The sequence below is a fragment of the Camelus ferus genome, chromosome 5 (assembly GCF_009834535.1).
Source record: "Camelus ferus isolate YT-003-E chromosome 5, BCGSAC_Cfer_1.0, whole genome shotgun sequence".
NCBI lineage: Eukaryota > Metazoa > Chordata > Mammalia > Artiodactyla > Camelidae > Camelus > Camelus ferus.
Window position 1 is genome coordinate 97,019,081 of NC_045700.1, and position 25,922 is coordinate 97,045,002.

Here is a 25,922-nt window from a genome sequence, read left to right on the forward strand (position 1 = left end):
GATTCTTTGTGATTATCTTGTAAGTCTTCTGTTGGGATGGTTGGACACTGTGAACTTTATGTTACTGTTGAACTTTTCTTTTTTGGGTATTCTTGAAGAATGTTGATTTATTTTTTTGTTTTTTAATTTTTTTTATTGGCATATAGCTGATGTACCACACAGTGACTCAGATGTTTGGCTGTTTTCTTTTTCCCGCAGATTATGTTCTATTACAGGTTGTAACAAGATGGTGGTTATAATTCCCTGTGCTATATACAGTAAATCCTGTTGCCTACCTGTCTTATGTATTGTAGTCTGTATCTGTCACTCCTATACTCCTAATCTGTTCCCCTCATCCTCCCGCTCCTCTTTGGTAACCATAGTTGTTTCCTGTGTCTGTTGAGTCTATTTGTTTTGTATATAAATTCATTTGTATTCGTTTTTAGGTTTCTAAGTGATATTACATATTTGTCTTTTCCTGTCTGACTTATTTCACTGTGCATAATATTCTCTAGGTCCATCTACATTGCTCAAAATGGCAATATTTTCATTCTTTTTTATGGCTGAGTAATATTTCATTTTATATATATATATGAAATTTTATTATATATATATATACACACATATATATACATATATATATATATACACACACACACACACATACATACACACACCCCCCACACATCTTCTGTTGACTGGCACTTGGGTTCTTTCCAGTGTCTTGGCTACTGTAAATAGTGCTGCTACGAGCACTGGGGTGGAGGTGTCTTTTCAAATTAGAGTTTTCATTTTTTCTGAATATACGCCCAGGAGTGAGATTGCTGGATCTTATGGTAACTCAATTTTCAGTTTTTTTTAAAGGAACCTCTATACTGTTTTCCATCCTGGCTGTATCAATTTACATCCCCACCAACAGTGTAGAAATCCCCTTCAGCATTTACTATTTCTAGACTTTTTGATGATGGCCATTTCGATCAGTGTGACATGATACCTCAGTGTAGTTTTGATTTACATTTCTCTAATAATTAGCAATACTGAGCATTGTTTCATGTACTTGTTGTTTGGAAAAATTCCTATTCAGGTCTTCTGCCCAGTTTTTGATTGGGTTGTTTATTTTCTCAATATTGAGTTGTATGAACTGTTTGTATATTTTGGATACTAATCCCTTGTTGGTCACATTGTTTACATATATTTTCTCATTCCACAGGTTGCCTTTTCATTTTGTTGATGGTTTCCTTTGTTGTGCAAAAGTGTGTAAGTTTGATTAGGGCCAATTTGTTCATTTTTGCTTTTATCTCTTTTGCCTTGGGAGACTGGATCTAAGAAAATATTGCTACAATTTATAACAAAGAAGGTTTCACCCATGTTCTCTTCTAGGAGTTTTGTGGTTTCATGCCTTACATTCAGGTGTTTAATCCGTTTTTTTAAATTTAACTTATTTTTAAGTTTTTTGGGGGTAGGGGGGCAGTGGGAGGTAATTAGGTTTATTTATTTATTTTTAGAGGAGGTACCAGGGATTGAACCCAGGACCTTGTGCGTGCTAAGCATGCGCTCTCCCATTTGAGCGCCACCCTCTCCCACTTCAATCCACTTCGAGTCTATTTCTGTATATGCTGTGAAGGAATGTTCTAGTTTCACTGATTCCATACACACAGCTGTCCAGCTGCCCCAACACCGCTTGCTGAAGAGGCGCTTTTCTCCACGGTATATTCTTGCCTCCTCTGCTGTAGACTGATGGTGGGTGTGTGGGTTTACTTCTGGGCCGTGTGCTCTGCTCCACTGATCCGTGTGTGTGTGTGGCAGCACCACACTGTTTTGACAACTGCAGCTCTGTAGTACAGTCTGAAGTGTGAAAGGGTTATACCTCCAGCTTTGTTCTTTCTTTTCTCAGGATTGCTTTGGAAATTTTGGGTCTTTTGTGGTTCCATATAAATGTTAAGACTATTTGTTCTAGTTCTGTGGAAAATGTCATGGGTATTTCGATAGGGATTGCACTAAATCTGAAGATTGCTTTGGGCAGTATGGCCATTTTAGTAATGTTAATTCTCCCAACCCAAGAGCATGGGCCATCCTTCCATTTCTCTTAATCACTTCAGTTCCTCTTATCAGTGTGCTATAGTTTTCAGCACATAGGTATTTCACCTTCTTGGTTAAGTTTATTCCTGGGGGGGGGGGGGTTTATGCGATTTTGAGGGGTTTTTTGTTTATTTTCCCTTTCTGATATTTCATTATTAGTGCAAAGAAATGCAAATGGGGGGAGGGTATAGCTCAGTGTTAGAGCACATGCTTAGCATGCACAGGGTCCTGGGTTTAATCCCAGTACCTCCATTAAAAACGAATAAATAAACCTAACTAGCCCCCCTCCCCCCCCCAAAAAAGGAATGCAACAGATTTCTGTACGTTAATCTTGTGTCCTGCTCCCTTGCTGAATTCACTTACTAGTTCTAACAGTCCTTCTGTGGAGACTTCACGGTTCTCTGTATTTGTCATCTGCAAACAGTGACAGTTTCACCCCTTCCTGTCCAATGTGGATACTTTTTTTCCCTTGTCTGATTGCTGTGGCGAAGACTCCCAATACCGCGTTCCAACGCTGGACAGAAGAGGGAGCGCGGGCACCCGTCCTGCTCCTTCGCCTTGTTGTGCTGCTCTGCAAGGCAGTGCAGCTGGGCCCTGTGGAGGCTTACTTTAGGGCAGCTTTAGCACAGCCTTTATTCTGGGATTAATTCTGTCCCACTTTCTTTTCATAATTGAAGTAGAGACCGTTTTAATTTTTTTGTTTTTCAGGGGTGAGGTAATTAGGCTTATTTATTTATTTTTGATGGAGGTGCTGGGGATTGAACCCAGGACCTAGTGCATGCTAAGCACGCACCCTCCCACTGAGCTCTACCCTTCCCCCTCTGCCCTACTTTTAAGGCAAAGCATCTCTGGGGTGTCTATTCCTGTGGAATGGCCTACGATTAATCAAGATCTCCCCACTCTGGCTCTGGGAGCTGTCCAGCTCTGCAGTAGTTCTTCTTTGCCCAGGTTTATTCACCAGCTTACTTTTTGAGGGGCCCCCCTGCAGTTCTGGGGCTCTTCCTCTGTGTAGCTCCCTCCTCGTCAGTGCTCTGGCCCACAGGGCCCAGCTGCCTCCTCCTCCCTAACTCCAGTCTCTATTTCATCAACTTGGTGTGAGCACTGCTCAGATTCTCCCCAGTCCACAGTGCAGTCCAGAAGGCAACTCCAGGCTGAATTCTCAGACAATCACAGGGTGCCCTTCTCTCCAGGCCACAGTCTTGCACTGCTTTCTAACATCTGAAAAGACTTGCTTCCTATATTTTGTCCATTTCTCCAGTTGTTCACGTTTGGAAGTTAATTCCAGATCCTGTCGCTGCCTGATGGCTGGAAGTGAAGTCTTAGCTAAGGCTCTAAGTGCTAAAGGCTCTCCTGGGCTGAGCTCGTAACTGGAGCTTTGCCCACTGAGCTCCAGGACCTCCCTTACGAACAGGCCCAACGTTTCAGAAGCAGTAACAAGAGTCAAACGCTGCCTCGTTCACTGTTATCTGCAAACTTGACAGAGGCAGTACAAGTGACTCCCACCTCACAGGAAACTGCGGCTTCAGCTCCAGGATGTGCTCATACACGGGGGGGGGGGGCGGCAGGGGCGGGGGCGGCTAGAAGTCAGGCGTGCTGTTCCCCCTGCCCACACCCAATGCTTGCATCACCGAGTCTTCTCAATCTTCTCCATGAACAGCCGTAATGGTGCGGTCATGCCCTCTCAAGGCGTCCATGCCAAGCAGCCTGTCTCAAGCAAGCCGTGTCTCTGAAATCTCACATTTTATCTCTTAGTATCAGGTGACTCTGCAACACTCATAATGTACACTTAAAATCGGTGTATCTTATTTTATGTAAATTATACCTTAATAAAGTTAGTTTAAAAAAAATTACATGACTTTCATGTTAGACCATCCACAGGAGGCAAGGTTCTATTAAGAAAATAATTGCCTTTCCTCAGGCATCTGTTTGTTGACCTGTGGGCTCACGCAGCCTAGGTGAGGCAGCTGGGGAACGTTCTGGCCTCACAGCGCTTTCTTGTGATGCAGGTACAGGAGGGTCTACAAAATGCACCAAGACATCTGCTTCAAAGAGAGCTGTGAAAGCACAAGCGCCAGGACAGCCCCCAGCAGGTGCATCTCGGGGGGGGGGGGGGGCGTGCTGTGCCTGCAAGAAGTTTACAGGGTACCAGGCAAGGGTGGCCCTGGTGACTGAGGCTGTGGGAGGCCACGGGCCTTGGCCGAGGCAGGTTACTTGCCTGTATGTGTATGTGAGCACACGGAGATGGGCACAGCTGGGCAGGGTGGCTGCGGGGGCGTTTCACCAGGTGAGTGCTGGGGGGTCACAGGGCGGGTGCGGGGGGGTCACAGGGTGAGTGCTCGGGGGTCACGGCATGAGTACTGGGGGGTCAGTGGGCAGGTGCTGGGGGGTCACAGGGCGGGTGCGGGGGTCACTGGTTATGCACATTCACACAGTGTCTGGTACCAGCACTGGGAAGCAAGGAGCATTACTGACAGGCCCAAGTCCGTACCTGGAAATACAGTAAACCTCTATTTTTATTCACTGGAAGGGCTCACAGCAGTCACAGAGCCATTATATAATGTCCTGCCTGAGTACGGATGGCTGAGCCCGAACCTCAGTCACACTCCTCCCAGACCGATCGGTCACCACGCAAGCCGGGCCAGGGCCTCAGTTCAGGGAACACCCGCACGGCTCCCGGCCAGAGCGCGCGGGTCCCCCGCTCCCCGCCAGGCAGCCCTGGCTTCCTCCCCTCTGTGCTCCACCCCCAGCCAGGTGGGCAAGGACAAAACACTCCTCTGTGTCAGGCCTCAGCCACTCCCCACACAGGACACACACAAACTGAAGGCAGGACAGGACCAGGGGCAGCCGGGGTGAGGAAGCTGCTGGGTGACGAGTACACAGTTTCTTCTTCGTAAACCACGTTTCTCTGCTTCTTTCAGGAAACAAAGTAACAGTCCTACACTGAAGAAATCTTAAGGTACGCCGCAAGCGTGAAGGGCGCCCCACCCCGCGGGGGCCCTTGGGAGGGCTGTGGAAAGCTCGCATCACAAACTCTGGAGGCAGAGGGTTCAGACTTCCCTGAAGGGGTTAAAGGGGGTGAAAAAATAGTCATATTTTAGGCTTCCCAACAGACATGAACTTGGCACACACGCGTCTTCAGGTGGAAAGGAAGCTGTCTAGGGCTGAGGACGATCCCACTCTCACTGGGGCACGGAAACCCCTTCGTGATCAGCAGCAATTCAGGGCGTGGGGGGCTCTTAAGAAAGGCAAAGACCACCTGGCACCTGGATGGAGCTGGGAGCTGAGGGGGAACAATGGGAGGGGCCTGGATGCCAGAAGGCGGAGGAATTGCAGGAGTGCAGGGATTTATGGGCGTGCACCCCAGACCTGTAAATGGCAGCCCGCTGGAGGAAAAACTGGGGTGTGGGGTCTTGATCACATAACTTTAGGGAAGTTCTTGAGACTCTCACTGGGAGGGCCCCAGTGAACTCGGGAACGCTGAGCATTCAAAAACCCTGAGATGAATGAAGCTTTCTAACTCTGTTCTTGTTTAATCCAGCCTCTCCCAACTTCTTTTGGCAGTTCAACCCCACGTGACTCCCACCTCCCCACAAGCACACTCTGCGGAAGCCCTCACACCAGTTTGGAAGATCTGGGCTAAGCCACAGAGACCCGTCTCTAGCTCGACACAATTTCTTATCAATGTGAGGTCACTGGAAATGACAGGAATTCTGGCTGGCCCAGGACAGTCACCACGCCAGGTCCATAAAGGAGCTAGATGCCCATCTTCCCGGTGGCACAGGAGAGGAGAGTGGTGCCCCCTGGGAACAAGCAGCTTCCCAAACCAAACTGGATCAAAAAGGACACCCTGAGAGACAACATCCTGGCTGGAGTCAGTCCCCCGAGCAGCCACCCTCCTCCAGCCTCAGGAAGACAGACGGCCAAGCCAGGCATCCACCAGCCACCTCCCTGCCCAGCCACAGCCAGGAGACCCCCGGGACAGAACTGACACCTGTGATCTAAGCCAGGCCATAGTCTAAGGGGTGGCCCGGGACACGTCTGCCATGGACGAGCGGGGCTGTCCACCAGGAACGCTTCGGCAACATTCAGAACCCAGTTCTCAGATTCCAAACTCAGAGAAAGAATTCTCCATTCGAAACCTAAAACCAAATTAAAGGAGGAACTGCTGTCCACAGCTTTCAAAGCAGAGCCGGTGGGGCTGTGAGGGAGGGGCAGAGGCGAGGCCGCACTGGGAGGAAAGGCAGGCGTTGGGGCGTGTGCATGCTGGCTGCCTGCAGGCGAGGGCGTCGTCACAGAAAACTAGCAGGGTACTCAGACACTTCTCATCTGCAACTTTTTCTCTGAAGGTGAGACAGCGTTTTTGGCTTGCTGGACCATGTGGTCACTGTGGCAACTGCTCAACTCTACAATCGTAGCAGAAGTGTAGCCACAGATGTGAGACTGAGCAAGCAGGCTGTGTTCCGATGAAACTTTATTTACAAAAGCAGGCAGAGCCAAGCTGGCCAACGGGCCACACTTGGCTAACCCCTGGTCTGTGAGGCCACCGGGCTCGGGCCTTATGCAGACAAAGCCGCTCCCTGGATGACACGTCACACCAAGGCACCAAAGGCCTCAAGGGTTTCATGGAAGCACTACACAAACCCCACGCGGAAAGCCGAGGCAGCACCTCTACCGAGTGCAGCAAGGGCTTGTCCCTCAGAGCCCAAGTGCGACAGGGAGGGACAACAGGGGCGGACGAGATGGGACACTGTCTGAGGGTCCTTCTAGCTACAATTCAGGCAACACTGCTTCAGGAACCAGGCGGTGAGCACGGCCTTTCCCTCCAGTTCCGTGCCACCTTGGCACACGCGCTCTCCAGCACGCTTCTGAACCGCGCCAGCTTCTCCCGGCAAACGACGGTGAGACCAAAGAAGCCGGCCCCCACCTCGCACCATGGGGAGCACTTCACCGCCGAGCCAAACTGGACACGCCATGCGTCCTCCGCTGACTCTGCCCGAGTCGGCACCACAGCCACGGAAAGGGCTTCTTCCTTTCACCGCTTATAAAAAAATTTTTGCAGAGTTATATTTTAGGCTTTTTATTTTTATTAAAGTTTTGTGTGCATATGTCTGTGTATTACACATTTTGTCATTTTCAGAAAGGAGAAAAGTCACTTCAAGAAGTCTCTACTGTACTCCAGAAGGCTCCCAGCCTCCAGGCCCACCTGGAGAAGGCGGCTGAGCTCAGTCAAGGGGCTCCGGCAGCAGGAGACCCAAGAAAGCCACACATGAAGCACGTGCTGCTGACGGCTGCTGTGGCGCCGGGGCCCGTCGCCGTGGCCCACGCAAGCTACAGCGCCACGAGCAAACGGCAAGGTCGAGTGATGTCACTGGAAGGGGGGATGAAACTCCACCACCACGTGAGGAACCTCAGTCCCTCAGCCACGAGGCAAACGTGGCGTGTTCCAGTTTCTAGCCTAGAAGCCTCTGTTTCTCCGAAAAACAGTCTACTGAATCCTGAGCTGGGTGCTGTCTCGTCTTATGACTGACATATCACGATGTTTTATAAATTATACGTGTAGTAAAAAGACTTCCTGATGCTGAAGGAATACGATTCACCCTTGAAACACTGCAAATGAGCCGCTGCTGTTTTCCTGTGGCTCCTTCTTAAAACCCTAATGTCCTCCTTGGAAACACTCAAAAGTCCACCCAAAGAAATCAGCAGCGACGGAATCAGAAAACCGTCAGGGGCACACGCATTTCTGTGTCGAAATGAAAGGGGCAACCATGAGTTGTCAAGTTAGCCATGTGCTTAACGAAACATGGATCAACTGACCATGCAATGGAGCCTAGATTTAGGATTCTGTTAATCCTGACTGAGCACAAGAATAACATCCTACGTTCCAGGCAAACTGCAGGTCACTTGGATGCCACAAAATTCAAGAGTAAATGAAAACTGAAACGTCTTCACTTTCAAACGATCCTGCCCGTGACTAAGAAAGACAATGAAGACAAAACTCCCTTTTCCCCATTGTGTGCGGGCTGTCCCAGGTGCAGTTGAGGAAAGCCACAAGGCACCCTGCTGCTCACCCACCAGCCACCCCAACAGGCAAGGGCTCCATGTCAGCCAGCCTCCAGCAGCTCTCCTCAGCGGGCAGTCCTCCGGCTGGAGAACTACTGCCACCGACGTCTGATACCAATGGGGAGGGACTCACCACACTACCTTCCTAAAAAATGTCTTCCTCTTTGCAGCCACGCTTGAATGTGAGCTGGAGGAAGCAAAAGCGTCCACGGCTTAGCCTACAGCTCAGGGCAGAGTCCCCGCAGCAAACAAGCTCCAAACTGCCAACACATCGGTACCGAGGGGCAAGGAACTCCTAGAAGTCAGCTACTTACTCTGCTTTCCAATAAAAGAAATACCACAAACATAAGCCCCTTTAAAATCCCCAGTTCTCACGGGTCCGTGCAGCGCCCTGGGCTGGAGCAGGCCTCAGAGCGGGTTCCAGGCCACCTACCCCTGCGGCAGGCTGCCCTGACTGCCGGCGTGCAACGGCAGCCCTGGCCCAACCCACTGGACCCCAGCTACGCTCCGGCCCTAACAGCGTTGCTAGATGTTCCCTGGGGTCAAGATCACCCGCAGGTGAGAACTGCTGCCCGACAGGGTTCTTACGTGGTCCCTGAGGGAAAACATGGCCAAGCACAGGGAGGCTCACGTAGTCGTTAAAATGCTGCAAAGACCCGAGTTTGGAGCACATCACCAAAAATGTTTTCTGCACCATCAATCCTGTGCCAGTTCTCCGTAAGGAGGGAATTCCCAGAATGTTCTAGGATGCACTCAGCCTCCCACCTCTCACAGAGCTCATGCCATCAGGGCTGGACCTCTACCTCAGAGATGACCCCCAGCTTACATCAAATTCCATTCGCTGACCCCAACTCTTCAAACTGCTCCTCAGATCCACTGGGTTCCCGCAGGGGACAGCCGCCACCCGTGGTGTCATGGCCCTGGCTCCAGGCCCCACCCCACACATGACCCTGTGCAAGCACTCTTGCTCCTCCGGTCTCAGAAGCCCCGGCACCTGTACTGCGGGCGGGGAGACCACCCAACAGGCCTGCTCCAGGCCCCTTCCTGCTCGGGCACGCTCCAGGTCAGCATCCCTGGCTGCCGGAGACTTCGGGCCTGGATGTGACCCCTAGGCATGAGCTGGAACAAGAGCAAATTCCCCAGAGGTCATAGTCGGAGCCTGTTCTCCACAAAGATTAAGCAGGGCCCCAGCGCTCTGCTGGTATTAAGCTGCACAGAACAGAACCATACGTCACTAACCAACCTCCTCACTCTGCTGTACTCGGAATGCGGTTATGAAGCAGTAAGATACTTCTGATACTTAAAAATGCGAGTATTTTTGTGGAACACGTGCTACTTGTTTTCATGAAATAAAGTGCTGTGATATACGAAACCCTCACTGCCTCCTCACAGTTTTGTCTTTATCACTAGAAATACAAATTGACGCTTGAACCAGAAGAACCCTTGTCGCCCGCACTGTCTCAGAATCATCTCAACACAGGTGACAGAGAAAAAACAAATGTTGAAGTTTTGAGTCCCTTTGATTTTAAGAGCTCAAAGTCAGTCTTTTATCCCAAGATGGAACAGGGGCCTCCCCACAGAAACCCGACAGCAGGTCAAACTGACGCATCTGCTATTTAGTTGGCCTGTCTCCTTCTCAGGTTATTTCCAATAACTTTTCATCAAAAGACCACTTTTAGAATGAAAACTAACCCGAGAAGATTTAAGAGAAGATTCAAGTGAAGCTCCCGAAAACTTTGAGAAAATTAAAATACTCTGATGTCTCTGAGCTCTTTTCAGGCCAGTCCTCCCATCACAGCTCCCGCTCCTCGTCCTCCTCCTCCTCCTCGTCCTCCTCTTCCTCCTCGTCCTCTTCCAGACTTTCATCACCAGTCACGTGGCCTGCAGACGCCTCTTCTTCCTCCCGAGCCAAGAGCTTCTTAAAAACCTCAAACTCCTCAGCAGAAGAACGGGCTGTCCTGGCCAGAAACTCAGCTTCTGAAACTCTGAGAATGTCCTTGAGTAAAGGGTTGGGGATCTGCGTCTGCCCCTTCTTATCGGGGGTCTGGTACCGTCCCAGGCGCTCCAGAAACACGTGCCTCTGCCTGGTCTTGGTGATGGAGTATTGCAGGAAATTGGTCCTCACCACATCCGCATGTTTAACCCCCATCCTAAAATAGGCATACTGGAGACACAGATATGGTTAGGAAGCTCAGGTGCAGAAACCTTTTTAGGTTCCTAATCCATAGTAAACGGGAACTGCCCAAAAGCACTCAGAAAGAACGGCCTAGCTAAAGCGGCGGAACGTTCCATGACACCGTGTCTGTACAGTAGCGGACAGCTTCAAAGCACTTTCTATTCACGTGGCGAAAAATGCAGCAGAAAATAAAGGGGCAGGTAAGAGAAATGAAGTTCTGTTTCTCTTCAGACAGGGAAAGGAAAACAGTGAGTATGGGGAAACGGGCAAAAAGTTTATAGAGCATCTGGAGATTCGACCTAAGCCTCATAACTATTTCCAAGGAATGAGGGCGGACAGTGTCACAGTCACGTTCCTAAGACCAACACGCAACACAGGCCTGAAGGTAGGAGGTTTAGCTGCTGTAAAATTAGCCATTTCAAACAGGCCTCTTCTGGACTCTAGCACGGGACTGGAGCATCCGCTGCTAATGGCAGAAAAGCTACAAAAGAGGTACTAACTGCAGCAAAGAAGTGAAAGAACCAGAGCCGAATTCTCTTTGGCTGGTGGGTGCAAAGAGGGGCTCAGCCCTTCACCTCAACTGTCCACCTGCCCTGACGGGTGCGAGCCTTCTCACCCACACAGGTGACCCAGGCCACGCTTGGAGACTTGCTGCGACCACTCTAATCCTCCATCAGCCCTCCTCACCTGGAATTTGTACTCCAGCGCAGTGGGGTCCTCCCGAAGAACACAGGGGCATCTGTGCAAAATCTCAGCCACTTGCTTCACTGTGAAAAGGCACTTCTCCTTGAGAACCCTGACGATGCTGTCAATGTCCTGCTGACGCATGGTGAACACTTCAGGGCAGCAGTGAAGCACCCTCTTCAGTTTCCCTGCAGAACAGAATAAACGGCAAGTACATAACTTCAGGATACTCCAGAAACTCAATGGGCCAGCCACACCCAACTCAAGCCAAGATTTAAAAAACAAACAGGGATCTCCTCCTCCACAGAACGAGTGCCAGCTTCAGACACGTCTTCCCAGAAGCATCACGGAAAGAGGAGGGGCCAGAATGATACGCCCCACAGACCCCCTCTCACTTCTCAGACGCACCAACCCTCCCTCCTGCAGTAAAGAGGATGCCTCTTCCTGGCCTCCCCCCTGAAAGGCACCCACTTCATATTCTAGGTCTCCTCCTGCTTTCCTCACCTAGGAAGAATCTCACAGGGGTTTACTGGGAAGGCCAGACAGTAAGATGGGACAGTAGCTTCCCCCATGCTGGGGCTTTGGGTTCGTGTTTCCTTCTGTAATAAAATAATCACTGAAATGTTCACAACCAACATTCTTAAGACCTAGGAGCCTGAACTCAATGAAAAAGTGTTTACAATGATAATTCACATAACAAGGGGAGGAAGCAGGCCGCACTACCACAGAGACTGGCCTCCTGGTTAGCGGAGTGACCACACACTTTTTTCTAAACTAGGGCACTTTTGAATGAAAGAGGCCCTATTAGTAACTGCTTTAGGATGGCTGGTATAAACTGAGACTATCTCAGTCAAACTAGGCAACATGGTCTTCCTATTGATAGCTAGGCAGAATTTAGTACCTAAAAACTTAAAACCACTTATTTAAACCGTTAATTAAAATCCTCCTAACAGCTGAGTCAGTCACTGTCTTGCTAAAACATGTCAGGAATGAATTTCAGGAGTTTACACCTGATCTTCGCAGCCTAAGGCCATGCCGAGCGTGCTGACTGCTGATCACAGCACAGAAAGCATTAGGTTTAGCCTCTCAGATTACACTGCAGCAGGTCATCTGCTGAGAGAAACAGCACAACCGTCTTTCGCTTACCTTCTGGAGAAGGAGGCCTGTGGAGATCCTGAGATGGTGGATCCCCAAACCTTTTAACCCCACCCCGACCCAAAAAATATTTTACCAGCACGAGTCAAGAATGAACAAAAAGAATAGTGGAACTCGTCCGGTCAAAGTGGGCAGGGGTCCTTGGAGAACCTCATGAGCCCTCAGCCTCCTTCTCCAGACGGTCCATAAAGAGATCCAATGAACTTCTAGGATCCCTGAGGCCTGAATCAAGTTGGGTGTGGGTGGCTGGCTGGGGGGAATGGCCACTCCACCGGTTTCCCAGGAATCTGGGGAGATCTCCTGTTCCTCAGTAAATCGAGACACCTCGCTGAAATCCAAGTCTTTACAAGGAACTCTGTGAGGCTCTGGCTTTACATCAGACACAAAGCAGCAGGACCACCTCAAGTCAATGTAAACATCAGAGTACACACACGCACACGCACACAAACCAACGTCACATACTGACATCCGCTGTGCACACACCACGTGCCCACCTCCACTCTAGACTGGAGCCCCCACAGGGAACAAACCAGCCAAGAGTCCCCGCCCGTCACCCGACTCCCCCCTCCCCTCCTGCAATGCCCTCCACAGAGGTCACCCCTCTTCCTCACCTCCAAGCCAAATCACATTCCTCTCCAGGACTTTCCCCCAGTAACCTCCCCTAATCCTCCTCCCCTAGGATATTGGTTCCCTAGTTTGGCCTCCTCGGTACTACACATAAAATCTGCACTTCCTCATACCTTCTCCCAGCCCAAGCTTTCGCAGGTAACTGGAGCGCTTCCTCATTTGCATTATAGGCAGTTTCAATAACTGAGGACTTTTCTTCAAGGCCACATACACGGGCTCCGGATTCAGACCCAGGAGTATTAACTCTGAAATGATGTCCAGCAACTGTTGAGGGTGGGTACCTGGTTGTATACTGAGCAGCTCATTAACATGCACTTCACTGAAACCCATGTCCAGAAGGGGGCTGGTGACCTCTCGTTCCACGGCAGTCCTCTGCTTCTCAAGGAGGTGCTGAACAAGCCTCGTCCTGCACTCTGGTTCCTGCACATACTTTCTGGGTTCAGCAAAGGATGAATCTTCAAGGCCCCCTCCACTGGAGGCTGTGGTCAGTTTACGCAAAAGAAAAGCAGCTGTCCTTTTCTGTTCTCCAAGATGAGGAGTCCGCCTAGCAACGAGGGCCCAGGTGAGGGGGATCAGGCGGTGCCAGTCAAAGACCTATGAGACACAGCCCCCAAAGGGAATTAATTCCTCTTTACCCCCAATGTAACAGACATCACAGGATTTTTGAGCCAGGGTATTTAGTGCCTTGGTTGCACACAAACGTAACAGTTTTTATAAGCAATCTGCAAAGCCATATTTGGACTTAAAAAGCCTGCAGAGAAGAAAGTTCACACACACAGAGCAAAGCATTGCAAGGGCACAGAGGTTAGCTCTGGCTGCTGTAACTGCGGAGTCGGGGCAAGGAGGGATGGGGAGACTGATTTCAAGGCCACCAGGTAAAGTCCACCAGGGGGAGAGGGTGTCTCTCCCTCCACCCTATACGGCTCAGTGCTGGGGGGCCTGAAACCTGACAGACTGACAAGTAAAGTTCATTTATACGGGGGCTCACAAAAGAGGCAGCTCCCTAAACGGTTAGAGTTAGGGGCCAGCGTAACGGGGAGAGGGAGGGGAAGAAAAGGCTTCTACGGGTGGGTTTCTAGGGGAACAGGACCAGGTCTGCGGTGTTCATGCAGATGCAAGCGTCTTTCTCTTTTTTCCCCGCGCGGCCATAAAACTCGCCAGGCACTCTCACTCCCGGAAGTTTCTGCTTTTAGTGAGACACGGGAAGCTCCAGGAAAGCTGCTTTCTGTAGCTGCTGAATCTCCAATGTCTCTAGTTTAAAACAATTTTCGTGCCAACTCTGGAGACCGGAGTTGGTACCCACATCCGAAAAATCTGGACCTCATACTAGTCTCCAGATTCACGTACTTAAATTCATTCCACAGAAAGAATCCCGTTAGCCAGTCAGCGAACTGCACAGAACGCCGTTTACCTCAGGACTTCTCAGAGACGCGGGCCGGCGCGTACCAGGCCGGGCGCCCCGCGCCCAGGCTCGCAGCACCCTTCGCGTCCCGTGCCCAGCCCCTCCCAGCCCCGTCCGCCGTCGCAGCGCCCTCGGTCAGCCAAGCCCACCCGCTCGCGGCTCGCGGCGCCCCGTGCGGCCCTGGCCCTGCCGCAGCCGCTCCCTCCGCCGCTTCCACCCGGGGCTGCGCCCAGCGCGCGGCGGGGCAAGCGGGCTAACGCCGCACTGACGGAGCAGAGCGCGCCGCCGGCCCGGCTGCGGCACCAGGTGGTGGAGGCTCGGGTGGGAAGCTGCCTCTGCGACCGGCGAGGGGCCCTGGCGCGCGGCGCCACCTCACCTGCCGACCGACGACCGCCATGGCGCCGAGTCGGCGGCCCCGCCTCTGACGCCGGAAGCGGGGCTCTCCCGGTCCGCCGCTTCCGGCCTCCCCCTCGCCGGCGTGAGTGCGCGGGAAGCGCGTTCCGCACCGCCCGCCTCCGCACGGGGCCGACGTGGGTCGGTTGCCCGGGGCCTCGCGCCGCAGCCTGCCGCTGCCCCCTCGCCCCGGGGGCCCGAGGCCGCGGCTCCTCTGCTTGGTGCCTGCGCTGCCCGGCTTCCCTGCTCTCTGGAGCTCCTGGCCGGGAGCAGCGGCGGGGTGGACTCCAGCCTTGGAGGAGGCCGGCGCTCCCCGGTTCGACAGCAACTTCACCGCAGAAGGCGAGCTCCTCCCACAGCAGCTTCACTCGGAGGGACAGGGCATCTGAGTAAAATGGAGCCCGTCCAGATAGTTACTTCAGATTTTGTGTGAAGGTCTGTATGCAACATGAATATTGATGACAAACTGAAACTACAACGGAATAATCGGTCCGGGCATAGAAAATACAGTCCAGTGGCCTTTGAGGACCTGGTCTCAGCCTCTGCACTGAGACCTTGAACTTCCTGTGATCTGTACTGGACCCAAGGCGCGGCCACCTGCCAGCTGCAACCTGGTGGTCTCGAAGTCCACCCCTTGTAACCATGCGCCGTTTCAGACCCCAACCAGTCCTTACTTAACCAGCACCCTTACTTCTTGCCAGCTCCAGTTTTAATTCCTGATGAACAACTCATCTAATGAACAGCGGCCTTACAGTTTTTGCCTTATAAACTTGCCACATTTTGTCATCCAGCAGAACATAATTCAAGCGCTTCTTGAATCAGTGTCTCCCGGGCTGCAGTCCTAACAAACCCAAATAAACACCCTTTTACATCAATCGGGTCTGTTTCTAAAACTGATTAACAAGACTGAGGGGGGTCTCTGTCTGTCTCTTACGCTCTAGAAGTGTTTAAACTATCCAGAAGAACTCCAGAAGTCCTCCCAACTCAGGAGTCTGGTTTCCTCTTGGGATGAAATCCAGTGGTTGTATTCATTCTTAAATTTTGCATCTAGATTTGTGTAATAGTTCAGATACAGAGCCTAGACATCTTTCAAAAGGGGATGGTGGTGAAAAAGAATAAAAAGCTGCCTAAATTCCATCACTCGTAAACCCAAACCTTAATTTGTAAAGATCTCTTCTTGTTTTATCTACTTGTTTCTGAGCTGAGAAAAAGGACTTGATTCTTGCACGGATACAATTTATATAATACCTGCCCTGTGCCAGGCACTGGATGGGGTGCTAAAGTGTATTTTTTTTTTTTTTTACCAAAGAATTATATCAAAGAAAAGGAAGGTTGTAAACTGTGTGGAACCAAAGAATTGGTTTTGTTGTTTGGGTTTTTCACTCTAATTTTCTTCTTAAAACATCCAGCTGTCAGTACCTCAAAACAAATTATGTGAATGCTTTTACACCCGAAGTCTAAGAAAATCTCGTGTGCCACCCCTACTCCCTGGAAGGAATCACAGAACCTAAACAGGTATCCAGCTCTAGAAATAGGAGTGGCAGGGACACAGGGATTACTCTAAAAAGCCACCAGCATCTTCAGAGCCCTATGAAAACTTTGCTCTCTGGAATCACACTTGGAACACGGAAAGGAAAATCTGTCATCCTTAGCCTTAAATTTTTTCTATCTGGATTCTTTCTACAAAGAATACTCTCAAAGTATCAGACCTTCTACCACCATCAGGTCAGATAAGTTTTAATTATTTTTTCTTATAAAGAAGTAACAATTCTTGGAGACCTAGGATTTGCATTTTCAGCACATTGCACACCTGACTGAAAAAAATTCTGTAACTTCTAATGTGTTACAAACATCATGAACACTACTAAGAAAAACGTTTGTTTGTTTTCCACTCTTGAAGAGTTCTTAGAACGTCAGAAAACTCATTTGATTCTGAACAGACAATATCACTAACTTCCTACTACACATTTTAAAAAATACACTTTCCAAAGCCCTGCCTTTGCTGTCCCTGACGGACGGAGGAACGGTCTCTCGAGACAGCAGGGAAACTTCGCAGCACTTCCTAAAGTAAGGGGGTGGTGATATCCTGTACCCAAGTAGTTGAGAATAAAATCAACTGTTCTCCGAGCATTCTAAAATATTTAGACAGTTTAATGCTTCCTAAATGAACACTAGAAAACAGCACAGGTCGTAGCAGAGGCAGCCTGGCCCCTGGGCATCTTGCAGGAGCTCGGTGCCAAAGCCTGGGAACCTGCAGAAGGTGATGACATGTGGGAAAAGGTGTGGGGGTTCATTCTGGGTTTTGTTTTCTTCCTGCTATTTCAGCAGGAAAACAATGAAAGGTTTCCCTTCCACCGCTAACCACTCCCTCCCCTCCAACACAGCACAGAACAGAGCACTGGCTTTCATGTGCTTGAGCTCGCTGATCCTGCTTCAGGAGGGCGGAACTGGAGCCCAGACAGGAGGAGTATCTGAGTACAAGAGCACTTGGGCCTGAGCAAGAGTGGGGGGCAGTCAGGGCTGGACACCCTACATGGCTGCCAAGGCGGGCCTGGGCTGGCTTGGGGCTTCTGGGAGGGAGTCGTGGGTGGACAGCAGAGCCTAGACAGATGGTGGGCCGGCCCTGGCGAGCTATGCACGGGAGACAGGAAATGCCCGAAACCCCAGACCCTTCTGTCTCCTTAAGCTGAACAAGCTGCAGAGCCCTGGGCCCACCCACAGGAGGGACCCCCAGACTGACCAAGGTTGAACCTCTCTCCAGCTGTGTGTGGGGTAGGGGGAGGAGGGGAGGTGCACAAAGGAAAAATAAAGACACAGAGCGCTTTCCATCCCAGCACTGCAGAAGAATTCATGTGGTCCAAGTCACTGCTGTTTACTAGCAAAATTCCTTTAATCTGGACAACGTTCAAGGAAATAAATTAATGAAACAGTCTGGTCATTTGGCTAACCAGTTCTACAATACTGAGTCAAAGGAAACAAAAACATAGGCACATATACACCAAAGTAGAAAGAGAATTAAAAACTTCTTTTATGCCTTTTGGAAGTTCACAAATTAAAAGCCCTTTGACAGTACAAAACTCAATTAAAAATTAGAAGTTTTTTCAAGGTCATAAAAAAATTAATTCCAGGTCTATTTTATAAACCTAATATAATACTAGCTTTTGTTCTAACATTTATCAAGCTTGCATATGAGTTTTTAGAAGGTGAACTGAGCCTAATTGTTGAGAACTCACTTTCTCTGAACAGAAGGAGCTGAAAATAGTAGGACTTCCTAACTGACTGACGCGGTGCGGCAGGAAGCGGGGTCCGCCTGGCGATCAGGGGCCTGCCCTGGTGCACGGGGCTCTGTGCAGCTCTGGGCCCGAACCGCTGCGCGGGCTCCTGGCCTCCATCTCAAGACCCACAGTGGACAGAATTCTGCTCTCTAGACAAAGAACAACACACCAGGTCATGTGCTAAAGCACTCTGGTTTTCTCTGGAAGAACTCCTAAGAGCAGAAGACATCAGGGGGACGCGGCCGGCAGTGCTCCGGGCTTCTCGGACCCCACTGCAGATTCCACGCCCAGAGCCACCAACAGTAGCCTCGTCTGCCCACTCCGAGCAGCGGGGATGGACACCCTGGGCTGCTGCTGCCCAGCCGTGGGCCCCCGCATCCCCCAACCATCGCCCTCGTTGTCTGCGGCCTCACCAGCCCCTTCAGCCAGCTCAGACCATGGCAGCTGCACTTCTCAAACCCTCTGCCCCCAGCCCCCAACCCCTTCTCCAGGTTACTCCTTGTCGGGGGCTCCCACAGACCTTCACCCACCCTCCAAGGACCCTGGTGGTGTTGAGGGGCCTCTGGAATTTGTTTCACAGGTCACAAGCCAGCTCTAGGCCCTGACACTCATGTCCAGGACAGCATGGAGGGAGCCTCGCCCTCCTCCCCACACCCAGGAAGCAGCCTGGGGTGCGAGGCCCTCGCCTCTCACCTGGCTTGTTCACTCGACACACCTCATCCCAGGTGTACTCAGCAAGGTTCACGGGCTGCGTCACCCAGGGGTCTGCGGCCAGCTTCTCCAAGGTGGTGCGCTGCTCGGGGACAGGCTGCAGCAGCCCCGACATGAGGTTCATGAGATCTGGGGACATAAAGACCCAGCCTATGCATGTGGCCACAAGACTGAAGGTGGGTCCAGGCTGGGGCAAGTGGAGCGCACGTCAAAACTGCAGGCCCTGGGTCTCCCCAACGAGCGCCTCACTGGGCAGGAGGGGGCGCTGGAACCCTTTTCCTAAAGAGCGCTCCAGCTTGGAGCTCAAGATCCCACCTCACTCACTACACCAGTGTGGGGGGTTCCTGGCCTCAGCCTGCTCTGCGGGGCTCGCTGTGCACAGCTGCTGACACGGGGATCACATGACAGGAGAGGCCCAGCCCGTCTCCACAGGAAGGAAGCACGAGCTCTGGGAAGAGCCCCCAGCTTTGAGTCTGGACTCGGGTCCTGTTTCCTTTAACAGTATGGGTGTCACCTCAGCCAGGGCCACTCCGAGCCTCACTGTTCTGAGTGAGTGTCCTGGGAGCCTGGTAAGCGAGTGCGAGGAACAGCCAGTCTGGGAGGAACGGTCTCTCTGGGAGGAATGGTGGGCTGCCAGAGCCACGGGACCACAGAAACCCAGAAGGTTAGCAAAGCTCTCCAAATCTAGGCTGCTCTGGACTGAACTGTGTCCTCTGATCCCGAAACTCACAATGTGCTGGTATTAGAAGGTGGGGCCCTTGGGGGCGATTAGAGCTGGGTGTGGTCCTGAGGGTGGGGCCCCCACAACTGCTTCAGTGCCCTTATCAGAAGAGACACCAGAGAGCTTGCTCCCTCTGTCTACCATGTGAGGACACAGAAAAGGCAGCTGCCGATGTCTGTGGTGTAAGCCCGCAGGCTGTGGTGTCCTGTCGTGGCAGCCTGCACAGACTGAGACACAGGCTTCTAACCTAAACCAAGAACCCAAGGCACAGGCTTGTCTCCTCACTGCTCATGATGGTAAGTGACTACTCTGGAATCACAGGACATGGAGACCAGGAGACCTCGGGGCCCTGGGGTCCAGCATCCTACCCTACTCCTGGCCAACTCCCTGGCGTTCCTCCAGGGGCAAGTCATGAGGGGCCCACTCCAGGCCTGCCTTCCGGCTTGGTCCTCACCGCAGATGCAAACCGCCAGTCATGGCCCCGCAGGGAGCCAGCTCACAGGGCTTGAGGTGCTAGCCCGCCAGGCTTCCACAGGAGCGGCTGGGGGTCAAGTCCATCCATCACCCCCCTCCCTGAAGGTGATCTTAGTCACTGGCACGGCCACGTTTCATGTCTGTCCCTCAGAAGGGGGCCCCTATGGTCCAAAGGGAGAGACTCCCCTAAATTAAAGGTGTGTCGTAAGGTTTTAAATCACATCCAGGTTATTCTCATGGTGGATCAGAGTCTGACAGGAATGGAAGAGAGAGGGCGCCAGTCACCAGCATGGACGAAGGGGTGCTGCTCCGGAAGGCAGGGCGTAAGAGCAACACTGCGGCCGTCCACCCGCTGCCCGGCCCGAGCTCACCTTCTGACACCAGGTACGGGGGGTTGATGGCAGCCTCCATGGTCTCCTCCAGCTCGCAGAAGGGGTTCTCCTCAAAGATCAGCGTGTATAGCGTGACGCCCATGGACCACATCTCCAGCTCCGGCCCCTTGTAACTGCGAGGAGGGAGAGGAAGCACTCGGGGGTGCGGACCAGCCCCGCTTATGAGCCCCAGACCCCACAGGTCACCTGAGGGCAGCTCCCAGCGAGAAGGGCTGCATCCTTGCCCACGTCCTCAGGAGCCTGTGTGTCCGCCCACAGCCAGGCACCGAGGCAGGAGAGGGAAAGCAAAGCCCCACACGCAGGCAGGCGCTGACAGAAGTCAGAAGACAGTGCACAAGGCACGCAGAGCATGTCCCCCTGGGGGGCTTCCTGGAGGAGGTGGAGAGAGGACCTGGGAGAGCGGGCGAGTGCCAGGCCCTCAGGAGCTCAGCTCACCAGGTGGCTTCAGGGCAGGGCGGGTGCCCTTCAGAAGGGTGTGGAGGGTGATCATGGGGAGACACCCTCAAGGGCTTGGTGAGGCAACAGCAGCAGAAAGAGAATGGAGCAAGAGGGCAGGCATGGAGGGAGGGAGCGGGGCGGCTGGGGAGGCATCGCCCCTGGTGCACTGCCTCGGGGTCCGCACCCACCTCCCGGCTGCTGTCTACTGGGCACTGGCCAGGCTCCACATGGCTCAGCCCTGGGCCTCACAGCAAACCGGCAGGGGGGCATCACCCCCACTTCATGCAGAAGAGGCGAGCCTACTGCTGGGCGGGCACGGGAGCCCTGGGCTGCCCCACAGGTGGGCCGCTTGGGTCCAGAGCGCGGGGTGGCCCAGCCTGGAGATGCGGGAGCAGCATCCTCTTGCCAGACCACACACTTAGACACCACTTTAGTGGCTGAGAGGAATCAGTGAGAAGAGAGTCAGCACGACGACCTCTGCCCTCCAGGGGCCACAGAGAGCCTGGCGATCTCAGTCTGGGGAGGGCTGGGCCCCGAGAGAGAAGAGGGGCCAGGGCCACAAGGACAGACCTCACGCCAGCAACGGGGTGCTGGAGCAAGAAAATCAGCTTCGACAGTTTTTGTGTTGTGTCATTTCTGCTCTGCAGAAAGATTTCAAGAGTTTTTTAGGTTAAAGACAAAAGCCCAGTGGAAGAGAACAGCGGTCAGTGAGCTCTTGCTATAACGACCAAACAGTAACTCCCTCAGGCCACAGGCCACACCTCTGCCTCCACGACCCCACGTGAGCCCGGGCGTGGCCGGGGGCCAGGAGAAACCTATTTATAAAGAGGCGGTGGCCAGATGTGCCGCCCCCAGAGCAGAAGGCTGTGAAAATGAAGAGGGAGGACTCGGCCCAAGGATGGGGTGGGATTGAAAACGATGGAGAACCAAAGTCTAGTGGAGGAAGAGGGGCTGGCAAGGAAGGGGGACAGCCGGGCGGCGGCGCTGAGCAGCACGAGGCTGAGCCTCCACGTGCAGAAGCGCCCCACCCAGCGCTCCCCGCGGGGCTTCACTGCCCGGGCTGGGGGTGCAGACAGGCTGTGGACAGGGGACACGCAGTCCACCTCCAACACCAATGACCTGACAGCCGCCATAGGACACTAGCTGAAGTGTCAAGGCAACCAAGTTTTATCTGAAAAGAAACTCCGAGGCTCTTCCTAGACTACACCCCCCACAACTTCCTACCGTCTGCTGGCTCCGGACACCCACAGAAATGAGGGAAAAGGCTTATTTTGTGCTCCCTCCACACCCTGCTGTGGACAAAATGCCCGGGCACTCTGCTCACAGGGGCCCACCCGGCGTGCAGTGGGCTGGGCTAGGCAGAGGGCTTTCAGGGAACTCAGCGCGAATATCCTGCCTTGGAAATGAAGCATGGTTTGAGCAGACACCATGACCAAGGCCCCTGGTAGCATCTCACACTGCTGCTGCAGGGTTTCTCGTGAGCCTGAGGCATGGCCTGGAGGCAGCAGCGACTACAAGCCCACACTCCAGACTCGGACTGCTGGGGTTTAAATGCCGGTCCGTCTGGGTGGCCCCTGTCACTCGGGAACAGGACCAGAGGCTGCAGCACAGAGGCTGCGGCGACAGGCGGTGAAGGCCAACACGACGCTCTGGAGCCTCTCTAACCACAGGCCTCCTGGAGAGACACCCCAACACCACCTCTCTAAAGTAGGTGTAGGGGACACTGGGAAATACCTCTGTCTGGACCTGACTGAAGTCCACTTCACTTGGTTTATATGCAGACAAGACAGAAACCCCCACATGCGTAGCAGGACACGCTGAGAAACTGAGGCCCAGCAGCAGCTGAGCAGCAATCAGCGTCCTGTCCCTCCCACGTGCCCTGAGACCAGGCCCTACCCAGGCCGGGACCCTGCAGCTTGCGGGCTTCTCAACCAGGCCCCGAGCTGGGCCCTGGTATGGCCCGCCCAACAACATTTTATCTGAACAGATTATTATTTCTGTCATCAAAATAAATAAACCAATGGAAAAAAATCCTCTTCACTTACTTGAAGATGACCAAGTTTGGGGACTCTTTTATCTTTCTCTTAACTTTTAATTATATAAAACCCCAAACATAGAAGCTAAGAACACAATACAACGGACCCCTGTGTCCACCACCCAGCCTCCCCTGAACAGTCAGTCTTCCTTTGCCAGCCTGCCTGCCCACTTGTTCTCCAAAACATACTTTATCACCCAGCACCCTCATCCGTCACCAAGAGACACAAACGGAGACCATCTTTCCACCTACAGTCCAAGCGATCGCAGGGCCCCGAGGGCAGGGGAGACAGGCTGCAGTGCGGTACATACGGGTTTCCCAGGAGAACCTCGGGTGCGCAGTACTCGATGGTCCCACAGAAGGTGTAGAAGAGCCTGCCCGTGTCCAGGTAGGCGGCCGAGCCGAAGTCTATGAGCTTGATGGAGAAGTCCTCAGCGATGACGACATTCTCGTCCTTGATATCCCGGTGGAGGACGCTCTGCGAGTGCAGGTAGCCCACCGCTGACACCAGCTGAAACCCGGAGGCCCCAGGGGCTTTTTAAAAGCAACTCGAGTAAAACAGGCTATTCAATTAAGGATTAACAAGGAAAAACAACAACAAAGAAAAAGAAAGTTCTCTAACTCAGCACATGGGTGACAGGAGAGGCCCCGGCTGCTGCAGACACCACCCAAGCAGGAGGCAGAGCAGTCCCGGGCATGCTCCCCACAGCCGCATGGCTACCAGGCAGCAACACCAATATGTGACTCTTCCCTTCAGTCTCTATTCACCGTTACTATCATGACAAGGTCACTGGGGGCAGGCCTCCTGCTCTCTGCACACCCCCTGCTCAACCACTGACCCTCTGGACCGACCGGCCTGCACACATGCCCCCACCCCAGTCTTCAGATCAGAACATCTCCACCAGACAGTTTATCAAAGGGGCAGCGAGGGGCCTGCCCCTCTGCTGGTTTCCCTGGTAACTGATGAGCCAACCTGGCGCCAGTTCCCCCTGTAACTGGTAACCTGCCCCTCCCCCCCGGAGCGAAGCCGGTCACCATGTCCCGCGCGCCGTCTGCTGCACAGGCTGGGATGTCGCTCCAGGACCTTGCTTCAGACGTGTAAGCACCCCCATCCACTCAACCACTGATGTCTCTGTCACTGGCTCTGGGCTTGAAGCTGGGTGAGTCCAGGCCTTGCAGGCCTGTGGGGTGCAGCCCCACAGACGCTTAATGGACAGTCTACCCTCTTGGCAACTGTTTAAGGATACCATACAGACCGTGCTGTGCGGCAGATCGCGAAGACCTATTTATCCTGCATCACTGAAGCTTTGTGCCCTTTCACTGACGCCCCAGAGAAGCCCATGAATTTAAGTTATGTCTGCTGCTACCAAGGAGACCGCCCCAGCAGACATTCACGCCCCGTGTGACACACAGGATGACTGTCTTGGGAGGAAAGACAGACCACACACAGTAGAAGCCACAGACACACTGTGGGCACTTTAATGCGTGTGTGTTGGGCATTAAGCGGGAGGGGTCCTAGAGAAGGCCTGAGTCCGCCACCTTTGGTTCACAGGGAGGAAGGTGATTTGCCTGGAGTTCATGTGGCAACTTCAAGTGGAGCTAGGAGCAGAAGCCACGTCTCCAAACCCCTATTAAAGACTCTGGCAGCTTCTCAAAGACCAGCACTGGGTGCCAGCCAAGCTCTCCCCAGCATGTGCGGGATCCTCAACAACATGGACTTAAAGTCACTCCACAGGGAAATGGCTTCACATCAACAAGCCAAGTGTGCTAGCGTCCACTGTGAAAGGGGAAGCTACCAGAACACACCGAGCACACCGCCGTGTGCCTGCCCGGCACAGGTGGTGAAAGACGGCAACAAGAGCAGCGTCTCTGTTAAGAATGAGCAAGACTCGGTCAAGCTCTGACTGCATTTGCACTATGGACACCAGCCGGGCCAATCGACAGACTCCACAGGCGCCAGGCGGCCACTGAGTTCATCAGAGACGACTCTGCATTTATGGACGAGTGTCTCTGAGTCAGAAGCAGTAGTTCGTGTCAGGTAAACAAAGCTGAGTTAACTTCAAATGAACAGGTAAATGTGCATTTATATGCACATATGCACATACAGACATGCCTGCATCCTCACAGACACGTGGGTATGTGCACGTGCACTTGTACACTCGCGTGTGCACAGACACGTGTGCAGAGGTGTGGTTGCACACGTGTACACACACAGACACACATGCACAAGTACACGTCCGGCTCCAGTCAGGAAACAGAAACCACACGTCACTGTAAACATGGGCGTTTCTTCGAGGTTTACTAGACGCAAAGAGCATCAGAACCTGATCCGGAAGAGAAGCTGCTGTCCCTGCAGCCCCCTTGCCCTGACCCCGGTGCCGTTTGCTGGGCAGACCCCTGGATTTGGAGCTGAGGGGCACAACACTGAACACCGGCACTGTGCGTGTTACGTTTATATGCACTCATGTAGTTCCACGAAACTGTGAATCCATGGTTACATATAGCAACACGTTACACGTTATACAGATTCACAAAGGGGCTATTGATACTTCTCGAGAAAATTACAAAGTATTGAACACTACGATCACCTACGTCAGCAGCTTTTAACAAGTGGCTCCTAAGGTCATGTCATTAGACGCTGTTTGCCACGGAGATTTCAGAGACAAATCTCTGCCATGAAATAAAGTGGATGCACGTGCAGTCTTCCACCGTAGGAAGAGGGAGAGGTGATGTTTGGGCAGAACCATGGTGCCCAAAACTTACAAGCACGTGCCTCACAAATTTAATTTCAGGAATCCAGTAACTTCAGGAAGTTTACAGCTTTGAGGAAGAAATGTCCATTTTTGGAAGCTGTCATTAGAAATCAAGTCAGCTCCCAGAAAAAAAGTGCCAACCCCTTCCAGGTGTCTCACATTTTGTCCGGGAGCTAGGAATAGTCTAGAATGGAACCATCACGTTCTTAAAACGGAAACAAGAATTACTGTCCCCCACCACCCAATTTCTCTCTCGCAGGACACTTTTCTAGTTGCTGATGAAATAGTAAGTGGACTAAGATGAGACATGAACAGACACAAAAGAGACCAAGACGAGTACTCACTGTCAGCTGAGACTCCCAGAATCTCTTTGCTGATTAATTAACTGAGCCGCCCCTGTTAATTAAGCACTGACTATGTGCTGGATAGCATGCCGGACAAGGGCCCTGGGGTCACCTCTGACTTAATTCTAACAGCCTTATAACGCTGGTCCTATAATGATCTCTGCTGCAAAATCAGCAATGATTTCCCAGTGGGGGACAGGACTCAGATCAAATGCACAGTCTCA

The 25,922-nt window shown here is 52.4% G+C and overlaps 3 protein-coding genes across 31 annotated transcripts in view; 1 reads left to right on the forward strand and 2 right to left on the reverse strand.

The window, feature by feature from the left end:
- The window catches only part of SNED1 (sushi, nidogen and EGF like domains 1), a 76,588-nt gene extending 69,425 nt beyond the window's left edge, over positions 1-7,163 (forward strand). For 5 of the 10 annotated variants that reach the window (XM_032480715.1, XM_032480711.1, XM_032480717.1 and 2 more), the window contains 4 exons: positions 1,190-1,236; positions 4,065-4,148; positions 4,977-5,014; positions 5,620-7,163. In XM_032480715.1, coding sequence (XP_032336606.1) covers positions 1,190-1,236; positions 4,065-4,148; positions 4,977-5,002 — 157 coding nt within the window. In that variant the 3' untranslated portion in view covers positions 5,003-5,014; positions 5,620-7,163. Of the gene's footprint in view, positions 1-1,189; positions 1,237-4,064; positions 4,149-4,976; positions 5,015-5,596 lie in introns of all 10 variants that reach the window. The other 5 variants (XM_032480713.1, XM_032480719.1, XM_032480720.1 and 2 more) reach the window with 3 other exon arrangements.
- The window catches only part of MTERF4 (mitochondrial transcription termination factor 4), a 76,501-nt gene extending 61,625 nt beyond the window's left edge, over positions 1-14,876 (reverse strand). For 10 of the 12 annotated variants that reach the window (XM_032480746.1, XM_032480745.1, XM_032480743.1 and 7 more), the window contains exons 1-3: positions 14,539-14,876; positions 12,874-13,354; positions 10,982-11,166 (exon numbers count right to left, since the gene is read on the reverse strand). In XM_032480746.1, the coding sequence (XP_032336637.1) occupies positions 10,982-11,166; positions 12,874-13,354; positions 14,539-14,559 (687 nt within the window). In that variant the 5' untranslated portion in view covers positions 14,560-14,876. Of the gene's footprint in view, positions 1-4,142; positions 5,116-7,138; positions 10,283-10,981; positions 11,167-12,873; positions 13,355-14,538 lie in introns of those variants that run through there. The other 2 variants (XM_032480740.1, XM_032480741.1) reach the window with 2 other exon arrangements.
- A 2,526-nt stretch (positions 14,877-17,402) lies between these two features.
- The window catches only part of PASK (PAS domain containing serine/threonine kinase), a 34,367-nt gene continuing 25,847 nt past the window's right edge, over positions 17,403-25,922 (reverse strand). For all 9 annotated transcript variants that reach the window (XM_032480727.1, XM_032480726.1, XM_032480729.1 and 6 more), the window contains 4 exons: positions 22,913-23,112; positions 20,108-20,241; positions 18,524-18,670; positions 17,403-17,979 (listed from right to left, as the gene is read on the reverse strand). In XM_032480727.1, the coding sequence (XP_032336618.1) occupies positions 17,873-17,979; positions 18,524-18,670; positions 20,108-20,241; positions 22,913-23,112 (588 nt within the window). In that variant the 3' untranslated portion in view covers positions 17,403-17,872. The remainder of the gene's footprint in view (positions 17,980-18,523; positions 18,671-20,107; positions 20,242-22,912; positions 23,113-25,922) is intronic.